This window comes from Phaethon aethereus, assembly GCF_964289735.1.
Source record: "Phaethon aethereus genome assembly, chromosome: 4".
NCBI lineage: Eukaryota > Metazoa > Chordata > Aves > Phaethontiformes > Phaethontidae > Phaethon > Phaethon aethereus.
In genome coordinates this window covers 51,347,675-51,360,761 of record NC_138578.1, presented here as the reverse complement: position 1 = coordinate 51,360,761, position 13,087 = coordinate 51,347,675, and the positions used below count along the sequence as shown (strand labels likewise).

The 13,087-nt window shown below is 40.2% G+C and overlaps 1 protein-coding gene across 1 annotated transcript; it reads right to left on the bottom strand.

Annotated features, from left to right (window-relative positions):
* Positions 1–5,645: 5,645 nt before the first annotated feature.
* Positions 5,646–12,463, bottom strand: FRG1 (FSHD region gene 1; the record flags this gene model as incomplete). Its single annotated transcript, XM_081999790.1, has 9 exons — positions 12,328–12,463; positions 11,967–12,034; positions 10,343–10,465; positions 9,331–9,388; positions 9,037–9,151; positions 8,548–8,652; positions 7,704–7,795; positions 6,572–6,682; positions 5,646–5,682 (listed from the first exon to the last, which is right to left on the bottom strand). Exons 1-9 carry the CDS (start codon positions 12,387–12,389, stop codon positions 5,646–5,648), a joined length of 771 nt encoding a protein of 256 aa, XP_081855916.1. The 5' UTR covers positions 12,390–12,463.
* Positions 12,464–13,087: the final 624 nt, after the last annotated feature.

The following is a 13,087-nucleotide window of genomic DNA, read 5'->3' as shown; positions in this document are numbered from 1 at the left end:
GCAGGTTTTGTGGTAACGAGAGATGCAAGGCAGGCACTTTTAAGAAGGCGTTTTCGCCCTCTTGCCTGCTTAAGAGTGCAGGAAACGGGCAACTGGAGAGACCATCTTAATGAGAAATACAGGGCATGAGGCGCATCCCTCTAAGCGCTTTGCCTATTATTTATTCACTACGACACATAAAGGGCGCATTTGTTGTAATACCCCGTACAAGCCAGCAGCAGAGTAAGGTGCATACTCCAAACAGCTTACAACAAAAAGGTACGGATTTTAGTGTGAGCAAACGAAGGTATACTGAGCACGTACGTTAGCATCAGTTGGAAGCACCACAAATAAATATTAAAAGCCGCCTTCGGATGCCTGTGTTCTCGCTTGTGCCTTGTGCTTTCTGCAGTGTCACGTGTTTTTAGGCACGCAGAAAAGCGGCAATACAGCCTTCCATATCATGACTTAATTGGCTATGTGATAAACTCCCCTATAAAACAAACCAGGGGTGGCAAGAAAAAGAAGGGAAGTCCTCAGCAGATGGTTGACTGGAAAGCTGTGCGGCACTGCAGAAATTAAGAGGGAGGAAAGGACAGAAGAAACACACGCGAAGGTGCGAAAGCCTTGGGCAAAGGGAAGGCGTGCAGCAGTGTGTAGGAAGGAATCGGCTCAGAACGTAAGCCTGGAATTGTACAGAGCTTTAGAGGCCAAGGCAGAAAAGCGTTAAGACAGCTAGAAGAAGATAAAGAACCAATCAGGGGATTTAGGAAATGAGGAAAATTACAACGTAACAGGAGAAGCCTGGAGATTTTCATGGGAGTGTCTTTCACAAATAGGAAATCAGGCAGTTTCTATAGGGCCCAGGCAATCCTTTTTGGTTGAAAACAAATACCTGTATTTACTTGCAGGTATCTGAATATACTCTGTTGTGGTCAGTAGGAAGAAACAGTCAGATTAAGTTGGTCCTATTATTTTCTAAATATCTGCAGCCCCTTTTGCTCAGCTTTTATTTCTGGAGCAGACAGCTTTTAGGGGCTTTACTATCTTTAGGGCATTTTTAACAGTAGAAAATAAACTACAACTTTGGACAATGAAAAACTCTTTCTGAATGCTCTGAAGACAAAATTATGCCATCCTCACATTATAAATTCACAATTTACTTCTTGAAGCCTCTTTGTACTTCTGGTTTAGTTCTTTCACCAGTAAAGTAATTCTTGGTTTAAGGAATAGCTAACATCCTCTAGTACCCGTGTTTCTCTAACTATGGCTATTCTGCTGTGTTCCTATCCAAATGCCTTGTCTCCAGGGGGCACATTGGTACTTTAGGTCCTCTATTTTGTTGTCTAGGTTTCTTCTGTCAGTTTTGAAAAATCTAAGCTAAGTCAGAAAAAAAAAAAAGCTTCTTAAGATGTGCAGTTTTACTCATTAACTGTATTACCTGACAGCTGGTGTCACTGATACCTAGTACTTCATGTCCACCCCTCTGCTTTCTCATCTACCCAGTACTGCATTACCACTCCTCAGATCTGGTCCTTCCTCCAGAAGTAGAGGCTGCACAAATTACTTCCCCTTTTCTCTCTGTTCCAGTTAAAGTTCTTTGCGCTAACAACACTGCCAGGACATAGTATCACCAAGACGACTCCATGAATACCTCCAATGGAAAATAGCCCAATGGACTCCTTGCAGCAATAGTTTAATACACAAACTTATTTTCACTGTTTCATCACACCTTTAATTTCCTTTTCCTGGGACTACAATTCCAGTGAATTCCCCAGACCTCTGCTTCTGCGTTATCTCAGGACACTTTTTTTTAGCAAGAATCTGGTGTACCAACACAGAGGGCAACCCCGTTGCTACTACAGTATCCTTATTCCCAGTCCCTTACCAAATCCAGTTGTCCCAAGTAGAAGAGGAACTGTCTAATTTCATTTGCTCCAACATTTCTTTTTGCTTCGCTTATTCCAAAGTCTGTAACAAACACCCCTCCAGTTCCATTTTTCCTTTACTACCACTTACAGCTACTTACAGCACCTACACCTTGCATTCTCCTATTTACATTGATAAAAATGAATTGAAAAATTCCTTTCCATGGGTAATTTCAGGCTCTTCTTCAGATTCTAAGTACTCCTTCCAGCACCCTTTCCACCTGCACAGCAGATTCCTGCTTCCAGCCGCATCTGTGTTTGAATAATCATTTCTATGAGTTCTACCAGACAGGATTTTAATTAAACAGTATATTCTCAAAAAGGAAAACAGATGCTGTAACATCAGCCTACTTCAACCATCAGCACTCACTTCAGATGCATTTAAGATTCACAGTGATTGTGGAGCAATGACACCTGCAGTGAACTGCCCAATAAATAATTACTTTGGCCCTGTATAATAAATTACAGCCTGCTCCCTGTGTGCTGCCTCTTTCCCAGTGTTTCTGGGAGTAGTTTTGGCAGTAGCCCGCTTCCAGGTCCATGATGTTGCAATGGTTGTACATCAGGTTACTTACAGTTCTGAGGAGGGACATGTAGCATGGTTCCTACAACCAGAATTACTTAATGAGCCCTAATCCCCAGTCCTAGACCAAACTGAGGAGCTCTGGAGAAAAATGAATTACATTTTTTTCTGTGGTGGCACAACCCACGTCTATGCTGCATTTTCATCCAAGAATTCCTCAGATTCTGGCCAGGAACATTTGCCAACAATCATCTATTTATTTCTAGCTTTTGGCCTTTTCCCTGCAAATTCAGCGCTTGCGCTTCTCTCAAACCTCCTGAGCACGCGCCATGCATCTTTTCCAACAATACAGGAACTCAAAATACAGGTTTTACTCACTGTGGAAAACGCAGCATAGCCCTCCTCTTTATAAAAATTGAGTCACAGAGCATATGGACACACACTGCGATTCAAAAGCCTCTAAGCTACACATACAATCAGTTTCATCTGCTTGACCATTTCTACTATTGGTGAAAAGCTAGCTGCACACTTGCCTACATGGCATGATCTGATTGACAGGGTGTCTATTTTTGTTTGAGAGCAATCAGGCTATACACAGAGCTCCCTGGAAAAGCTATTCTCTCTCAAGACCACGAAAAGTCAGGGGACTCTCTCTCCGGACTACATCATTGTACAGTCTGTCTCCCAGGGCTCAAGCTATATGGCAAACAGCTTGCCATTGGTAATTCATGTACCTTTAATTTTTCTGGGAGCCATTCCCTTAATACAAGCCAAATATTCACAACTGATACAGTTAATAAGATTTTATAACTGCATTATTGATTTGTGAGGGAATTTTACTATAATTCTGGAGATGCTTAAAAAATTAGAATCAAAGATCAATTCTGATAATTACAGTTTCTTTTTGCAAATGTTTTAATGCGGAGTCTCACTACAAACACATTGATATTACCAGCAATTGCTTGCTTTGAAAGAATGTGCAGTTAATAAACTGATAGGAAATGAAGAGAACTTTCAGTCATTCCTGCCATGTGGTAAGCTTAAAGAGTAATCTCAAAGTTTTGTCGTAGAACTAGAAATAAAAATCTCTGAAAACTTTAAAATAAAGCTGTTCAACTTGATACTGGGTAAGAAGGTCAAGCATTTGATCAGTTTACATGACCATCTGATACTAAAACATTTTGGTTAACAGTATTTCCTGAAGTACAATAGTCAGATAAGTGATAGATATAGGGGAAAAGACAATTCTCTAGAAAATCATTTAAGTTCAAAAAAAACAGCTACTGAGGGGTCTTCTGTACCTCTGAAAACTGAGGGGAAAAATTCTCATTTGATAATTTCATTGTACTAATTTTTTTTCATGCAGCATATACATTGCTTTTATTTAATTTCTTGGCATTCTGTCAGAACTTCTACCAGCATTAAAATACAAAATCTCATGGAGCAGCTGGAATGACAGAAAGGTCTCCAAAGATTTGTCCATATAAGAAAGTTACAAGCACAACTGTCCCAATACAGTTGCACAAACCAGCTCCCCGCAGGTAGAGCTCTCATTTAGCATCTCCACAGAAAAAGCTAAAGTGGGAAGAGAACGCACTCATTCCAAAACAAATATTCATCCAAGTAACTAATGAGTGTGCTCATTCTTGTAAAACAGGTATTAAGTGAATAGTAGGTTTAACAGGTATACAACAAATAAATTCTACTGCCTTAGAGGGAAAAGCCCTGTGGCAAAAATCTCTGTACTCAGTGGGATAGAGCTGGGTATGGAAAGCTTAAACATACCATCAAAGAAAGTTTTGGATTTTTGTTTACTTTTCTAGAAACGAGTTTCTAAAAACCCCTCTGTTACATCATGAATGTGCCCAGCCCGTGGAGATCATCTTCTTTTGGTTCCATAAAATCTGTATGGGCTATATCCATATTTTTCTAAAATCTTTGAAAAATAGCTGCTTTTATTGCTAACCTGAGCTAGCCTTCCCTAACTAGCTACAATTTGTTTTCATGATGAAAAGTCAGAGGGTTTAAACAATTATGATGCACTTAAATTCTTTGTGCTTCTTCCTCAAGACCAAGTGCCTATGAAACTAGACCAATATAAATTGCTGTTACGGACTAGAGTTTATTGGTCCGTTCTTATGCTCTTTTTAGGCACATCGTTATCTTGCATGAGCTTACAGTTTTGTACTACCTGTGCAGTTCAAACTGACAGCTAGAAGCAGCTCCATATAAACAATTCAAATAATTACCATAAAAATCCTCAACATTCTTACCAAGTAATCTTTATGACACAGATTACAGAAGCTGTGGAGAATGAGTAAGCAATTGTTCTGACTGAGGTAGTTCCTATGGAGATTATGTTACTGAAAAGCTTCTTGGTAATCAGAGCAGACAGCGGTAACCCTATTTTACATGAGATACTAGGAATGCATATTATACTATGACCTTAAAAAGAAGTCCCTGCTATTTTATTAAACAAGTTAAAGCCCATGCCACAGAGAAACCAGCAAGTTTGCAAAATCATTTTTTTCCCCCTCTTGTAAAATAAGCTGCCTGCTAACACAAAGGAGCCACCCATCCCCATTTCTTATGAAGCATCTGCATTTTCATTTGTAATAGGATTCTTGTGACTTGTCAACACTTTTTGCAGCATATGGGTTATGCCACTTATCAACTGGAACAGTGGGTCTGTTTTGAACATTGTTTTATGAAGCCTGAATACCCTGGCCCTGTCCTCACCTGATGCAGTATAGAGTGCCTCCACAGATGTACTACTCACGATCTGGTAGGATGTGTTCTAAGACATGAATTTTCAATTATTCCTTCTTGTTCAATGCAGTTACATATTTCTTAATGGTTCAATGCATTAACCATATTTGACTTTTGAATTTCATTGTTGTTCTTTTCTGCCCTTGTCTCTAAGTTCAGGTTCCTTTCATCAACCTCGGAAGATTCAGTGGGTCAATTTCTTTTCCATTAAATAATTACCTCACTATTTCAATAGCATGCAGTTTTAGAGTAAACTTAATAGTATCCATTACTGAAAGATGACATTAGTTTGATGCTTAATTATAGCTCTCAGATGATCCTTTAAAAATAATGTAATAAAAACCATCAGCAAAACACCTTCAATAAAAAATAACAAAACATTTTACTCTTGTTTTCAATTTGATCCTATCATCGAAGATGGCAGAAGAAAATGGACCAGCTGGTTGTCACTTGCAGTATCTATCTGCTTTCACTTTTGCTCTCCTATATGGAAAAAGTAATGAAACAGGATTTAGATTAAGACCAAATATGATTACACCTTGGTGTTTTATCTGCCTTAAAGCATTAAGGAAGGATTGAAAGCAAATTTTTCTTAAAACTTTACTTCAAAGCACATATAAAAGCCTAACAACACTCTGGATTTGTTAATTAACTTTGCTTTCTTAAGGAGCTAGAACTGCAATGTTAACCTTGTCTTTCCCTTCAAATCATCATGAATTGTGTTTTTCTGCTTTCAGGAGTGGAATTCAGACTCAGTGCAATTTAAAACTCACACTCAACCTGTGATGGACCAGGGGTGTTCCCACATCACTTGCAATTATCAGAAAGTAGTCTTCTGCATTCCATCCACTGAATTAATTGAAATATTTACACTGTATACAGACACGAAATGTTTTAAAAATTCAAGACAGTTTCTATAGTCTCAGCTCAGGGCAGGGTGGTGGAATTTATTCCCAGTAGGTAACATAAAGACTGTTCTTAATAAATGTTATTTCTCTTTAAAATGCAACCTTCCCCTCCCCAAAATGTTCTGGTGCCATAGGTATTGAAAATGTTAAATATTAGCTTAATTTTTGTGATTGAAAAGATTCATTCCTCAATTCCTCTGTACTAAACAAACTGAACAACCTAGTTAAACGTTTCCAAAGGAATTCAATTTTGGGTAAATCCAAACCTGCAAACTTCAGCTAAAGTAAAAATTCAGAACAAAAAAGCAAGCCAACCCCAGAACTCATGCAGAACACAGACCGGAGAGGAAATGTTCAACACCGCCCCCCGCCCCCAATCTCGCTCTCTTTTGTACCCCAGGTTCACTGTAATTCCATCCCAGTAGTTTTTCAATCAGTACATTATTTCTTGTACTTTGAAGTACCTGTCAAGCAGCATTTCATGAAAAGTGCCTTCTTTCCTGGCTTTTCTAAGGGCTTTTGTATCTTCTTTGCTTATTTTAAGCTTTTTGTCTTGAAAACTTTGGAATTTCTTTCTGTAAGGGGAGGAAAAAGGTAAAAAAGTGTAACTTCTTTAAAATGTTTCAATAAAACAGCTGTGATAAGAATCTTAACTTCTATTATGCAGTAGACAACAGGCCTAATAAAATCCAGCAAATCATCACAGTATCGAATATTGCACTAAGACTTCTGTAAGTGAAAACTAATCAGGGTTTTTGGTAGTCTAAGTGGGAACGAGCCCCTATATGATTAGCATGACGCAGTCACACGTTCTAAAGAGCCACTTCTTCAACTGCTAGCATGACAAGTCAGGGAGCGAAAGTGTATTGGGTGTAGGTGGTAAGGTGCTGGTAGTGGGGAAGCTGCAGTGGTGGCCTCTGTGACAGAAGGCCAAGGGCTGCCCCGTGCTGGACATAGCTGGCTCCACAACGGATCCACTGCAGGACACAGCTGCAGCAAAGCTGGTGACACCTCTGTGAAAACATATTAAAGAAAGGGTAAATGCCACACAGGCAGAGGAAGAGAGAAACAAAGTGCAAAATGGCAGTGTGAATATCAAGGACAGAGGAGGAGAGGAAGGAGGTGTTTCAGGCGCTGGAGTGAATATTCCCTTACAGCCTGTGGAAAGGATAATGCCAGAGCAGGGGAAAAGTGGGAAAGAAATGGCAGCGAGAAACCACTATGTATTGACCCATACCCCCCATCCTGCTTTGGGGAGCAGCTGGAGGAGTCTGGAGTGAACCTGAGCTTGCGAGATGGCGGAAAGACAGGGGATGTTTTTTATTTTTGTCTTTGTTTCTCACTACCCAAATCTACTTTAATGGGCAACAAATCTAATTAATTTTCCACAAGTTGAGTCTGTTTTGCCTGTGATGGTAACTGTTATGCAATCTCCCTGTCTTTATCTCAACCCATGAGCTTTCTCATCCTATTTTCTTCCCTTGTCCTGCTGAGGGGAAAGTGAGTGAAAGGCTGGGTGGCAGTTTGGCCCTTCCACCAAAGGCAGCCCCAAAGAGAACTGAAAAAACAGCCTTTTAACAGCTCTAAACTACGTACACATAATTGATTTCACACTGTTTAACATCTCCTTTGTCTTCTTGTGGAACATCATCTTTCTTCTTCGCTTCTCTTTCAGCACAAGTACGAATCTAGTTATTGAGAGAAAAAGCAAAAACAGAAAACGCCTGTATTTTTAAAACCAAAAGTTACAGATTAAAGATGACAATATAGCCCTCGTAACAGAATGAGGGTCACTGTGACTTTTTAAGTTCACAGCTTTCAAATGGGTTAATTCGCAACTGCAATAAAAACAAGAACTGCCTGAATTATGAGAAATACTAAATGTAATCCTTGATATTACCATATGAGATAATTGCCTTTGTCCCAAAGAAGCACCATGATAGTTCTTAGCTTTAGCAGGAGTAGAATGCCTTTTTCAGAGACTGACTTAAAAATGTTATTGCTCTGACTAGTAGACACCTATCTCTATTTGGAGACACGTATATTTTCGATGTCCAGATAAAGTCAAGATAGTCTTTTTACATTCTCTTACTTAAAAGATCTCTCCTTCTGCATCATTCTGGTAAACCCTTCTCTGTCCCTGCTTCAGTCATAATTATCTCTTCCATACCAAGCTGTTCAGAACTATCTGGAATATCACATAGACTATCTTGCCCCTCAACATCTTGCCCTTCTGTAGTGGTAAAATATCTTCCCATGTCTACTGGAAGTATCTCAGTTTATGCAGCCCTGGAGCTCATTTACCTTTCTTGTGGCCAAATCACTTGACAGCTTACAGAAAGCAATTGTAATTGTATTGACAGTAAATTGTAGAACAGAGGCACCTGGTTGTTTGAATATCCATGCCAACCTTGTATTAATTGTCAAAGTTATAGATTACCTTTATCATTTCTTCTTCCCCTGCAGTTTTGCTTTTGGCTTCTATGTCTCCCTCTTCATTACATCTAATAAAACGGCTATTTGCTGCTAGTAATGCCATTTTCTTCTGCAGAAATAATATCACATATTGTTAGTGTAAAGAGTTTGTATATAAACATTGATGCATAACATTTATCCTCTACAATACACAAAAAAACACTGTAAATATGTTTGATTTGTTTATACATGGACACTTCAATAGCCAGCCAGCAGACTTGCTGGTTCCTTCGTTCTCAAGATGCTAATAGCTGCCAAAATGCAGTAACCTGAAGTATTTTCAGAACTTCCAATTATAGTAAATGCACACAGTTGGGAAAACAGAAGATTAAAGTTACAATATGGAAGAGACTGCAAAAGGCTTTTAGTCCACAGACAAACAACAACAATATAGATTAACTCAAAATACAGTCAAATGCTAGGAACATCAAATGAACTATTCCAAACAGCTTACATCTTGGAAGACAGGTTCCCATTGCTCTCTTGATCCTATTGCATCTGAACGTCCAACAACAAGTCCATCTGAATTTATACCAAGGTATTTGCCATAACCAGACTTCAGAGCAATCCTCAAAGAGAAAATGCAGGAAAACAATAAAGAATGGTTTTAATTCAGGCAATTCAGAATATCCAGCACATCACAAACATATTAGTAGACAATGTATTTCAAGAGAATATTAAAACATGTATTCACACTAGAAACAAAGATAACAAGTATCAGAACTTGTAACGTTGTTAGCGTAATTACCTTGTATCAGACAACTTTACTGCTGTAAACTGTTCAGGAGGGCTAGGGCCTTCATCATCTGAGGAATGATTTTTCCATTAGTTAGGTATGAAGTATTAAACATACTATATTTTAGCCTGTTAATATGGCAGTTTCAAAAAGAATTAAACATTGGCCATTGCTAAGTACTATGGAAAGCTGCAATACTTTATTTCTTTAAAAATTCCTTTTTTGAATAGTCACTTTTAAAAAAGCAGTGCAGGTGCTCATTTATGTTCATATATTTAGAGTGCTTAAAACAAGACACAAAATAAAGACAATCCTTGTGTAAAGAAATTTACAGTTAGGAATGTTTCATAATTCACCAGGTGGCTTTGAAAATCTTAATCTCCTTGTAATGTTATTTTTTCCATAACAAAGTGTATTACAGTTCAGCTACAGTAACACAACTCAGTATCCTAAAAGCTACTAGCCTCTCCATCCCTCAAAACCAGAATGACATAATATTGCCATCGTTGCTTTGATCTCACCCCGGAGGTGAAAGACACTGTCAAGGCTCTGGAACAGCCCTTGTCTGACTGATGGCTCTCAAATTCAAAGTAAGGACAAGCTAATTATCCCACCATGTTAGTAGCCCACTTGTGCAGCAACAAAACAAGTATTTTAAGATAAGGATGCAACAATAAGCCTTGAAATTCATCTGCCTTGAGTTTTGCTCTTCAGCTGAAAACATAAAAATCTTTATAGGATTTAATAAAAGTTATACTGCTTTTTAACCAGTAAGTGGTATGGCCTTTAACAGGTGATCATCTCCAATGCAGTTCAATTTGTTGTACACATAAAACCGCAAGAAACTAGATAAGTGAAACTGATTGGTAGTCATTAGGTTTAAGTCATCTGCACCCTACAGCTAGGCTCATAGCATTATTCGTAATAAACTGCTTTTAGTTGTTAAACTGCTTGCCTTTAAGTGATGCTATTTTTATGCTTTTCATTACTACAACTGCTTATTTCCAAATTTCCTGAAACAAACCTTTATGTGGTGCTCCAAGTGTAAACAAGCCATTGTCGAGGGCATGGATGTAAGCTCCTTTATCCATTTCTATAGCTATAGTTCCTGTAATTTCACCAAAATTACTGATAGCCCACCAGTTTCCTAAAATACAAAACCATGACAGTTAATAATTACGACTTCCGATTATAGTAGTTAAAGAGATGATATTGCTGTGTCTTCTTTGAGATTTGAAAATTCTAAAGATACAATTGCTCTTGCTCTCAAGATCTTTGTGCATTATTTTATAGTAAGCCTTAGACTTCAGTTGTTCAAGCCAATGTGTTTGAACGTTTGAGCCCCACAGAGTTCTACCAAAGTTAAAGGTAGCCCTACCCACATGCATGAATTAGAATTAGGATGTTTATGTTTTTTAAACAATAAATTCTTCTTCTGGTATACTGTCTTACAAATATTTCCTACCTGATTAAGATAATAACTATTTTTAATTAATCTGAATATGATGTCTTTTTTTCGATGGTAAGTTTGGCAAGTCAATCTGCCTTGAGAAGAAATAATCTTCCCCTATCTTTATACAACATACAGAGCTAATTATCTTGTCCTATGCAGTCAGGGCTCTCAGATCAATGTATGAATTTTCCAAATGTCTCCCACTTTTTTGAAATTTGGCTAAACTAAAGAATGTAGAACAACTGTAACATTCTTCTAGTGTAAGACACAACAGCCCATTTTTTCATATAATTCAGATGGAACAAGGATGACTTCCCCTTGCACTGCTTTAGCTTATGCTTATATAAACATATTAAAAAATGACATTTATCCTGTCATGTGCACTGTGCCGCAGTATACATCTGCGTCTCTCATGACTTTGTGGTTCTTTTTCAGCTGTTTTGTTTGTGAAGTGAACGATGATCAATCAAGGACATGACAGTGCCAAAGGGAAACAGTCTGTCAAGTTACTGCTCTTGACCATACATACTTTGATCCTTCTATCTTATGAAAAAAGAAAAAGTAAAGTTATATTTTGTTACTGGTTAATGTTTATGTTTTCAGTTTCAATGAACAGTAGCAAATTTATAATGTGAACACATCACGGCAGTCAAGCGAGTATGTCAAATTAAAAACAAATAAACAAACTAACCATGACACTTTTCCTTTTGAAAGGATCACAGGTTTGAGTGAACTAAAGAATGCGGTCAGAAAGTAACTATGCAGTCAGAAAGTGGCAAAGTAAGAACAGAAACAACAGGTGATCCAACCACTAATTTTCAAAGGAATAGTAACAAAAGATGTAAGTTATTTACACAGAAATCCACTCACTAACTAACAGCAGTACAGTGCTAAAAAGTCCCTCCTCCTTAAGCAAATACCGGGGAGCGGGGGGGAGATCCGAGCTGATAAGTAGCTTGAGATTATGTAAGAATATACTTTAGCTAAAAAGAAAACTGGAAAATCCATCCTATGGGTGTCAAAAGTTCCATGTGGAGTCTAGGAAGATCCCAATGTACAAACAACATGTTGTGAGAAGCATTTAGAAACCTCTATAGGGACTACACATAGTTTACAAAGTCCTCTAACAATCTCTTCAGCTTCTGCTACCCCTACAGTTTCCACACCGTCACGTAATTCCTGGAAAGCGGCTCACCAACAGCGTCAAGGTGCTCTGCTGCATCCTCTTCCCTTTTCCTTTTCTTCTCCTTGTGCTTTTTCTTGCTGCAAAGGGAGATGCAAAGAAATAAGAACGTGCCTCCGACCTGGCCCTTCCACAGTCAGCTCTCTCATAAGGCCCCACTCTCAAGCCCTACAGGAGCGGGTCACTGACGCCAGCCAGGAGTAAGGGGCTGACAACCCCAAAACCCCTGCCCTGGCCGGCGTGCCCGGGCGTAGCCGGAGGGGCGGGGCGGCCTGGCACCTGGCCTCGCCTCAGTCCAGTCTCCGACGCGACCCCGAAGCGCCGGCGGGGAGCCCCGGACAGGGCTGGTGGCGGCAGGCAGCCTACTCCTCACCTTTTCTCTTTCGCCCCTTTTAGGACGAGCTTAGTGGTTTTAACGCAGGAATACTCCGCCATGTCGGGCTACGGCAAGCGCGGAATGACACACTCCACTACCGTCCCCCGAACGGACGGAAGCCCCGGAGCGACAAGTTTCCCTCTCGCCCTCGTTCCGTTGCGTTCTGCGCATGCGCCCGCTGCCCGCCTGTGGGGCGCGTAGGCGCCGCGCGAGCGCATGCGCTGGGAGCAGGGGGCCGCGCGGCGGTGGCTTTGCGGCGTCGCCTCGTCGCTCGTAGCGGGCCTTGGACGCGCAGTCTGAGGGGGAAAATAGAACAAGAAAAGCTTAAAGTCACGTTCAAGAGAGGGTCCCCCTGCGCCTTCTCCTTCTAAGCCTGGCTTGGCTCGGCTCCACCGGTTACTCCAGTGCTTTGCAGGACTGCGGGCCCCTGGTGCTACCGCACGAAGAGCCTACAGCTGCTTCTCTGGCGTGTGGTAGCAACCTGCTGGTGTGCGTATGTAAAAGCACATCTCATGGACACACAGCAGGGCCCTTGGACCCGAGCCCTCTGCCAAGGGCAGCAGGCTTTGCCTGAGCGGCGAAGTGGCAGTGGTGAGGGCGAGGAGGGTGTTACGTGAAGGCCGGCCACCGCCCGTGCTGATGCAGGAAGAAAAACTTCAAAGGAAGCCTGTGAAGACAAGTTGGGGAAATGAAGCTCGTAAGTCAATCAAGTGCACCAAATTGGGGGCAAAATGAGGTTTATGATAATTTTTCCCAT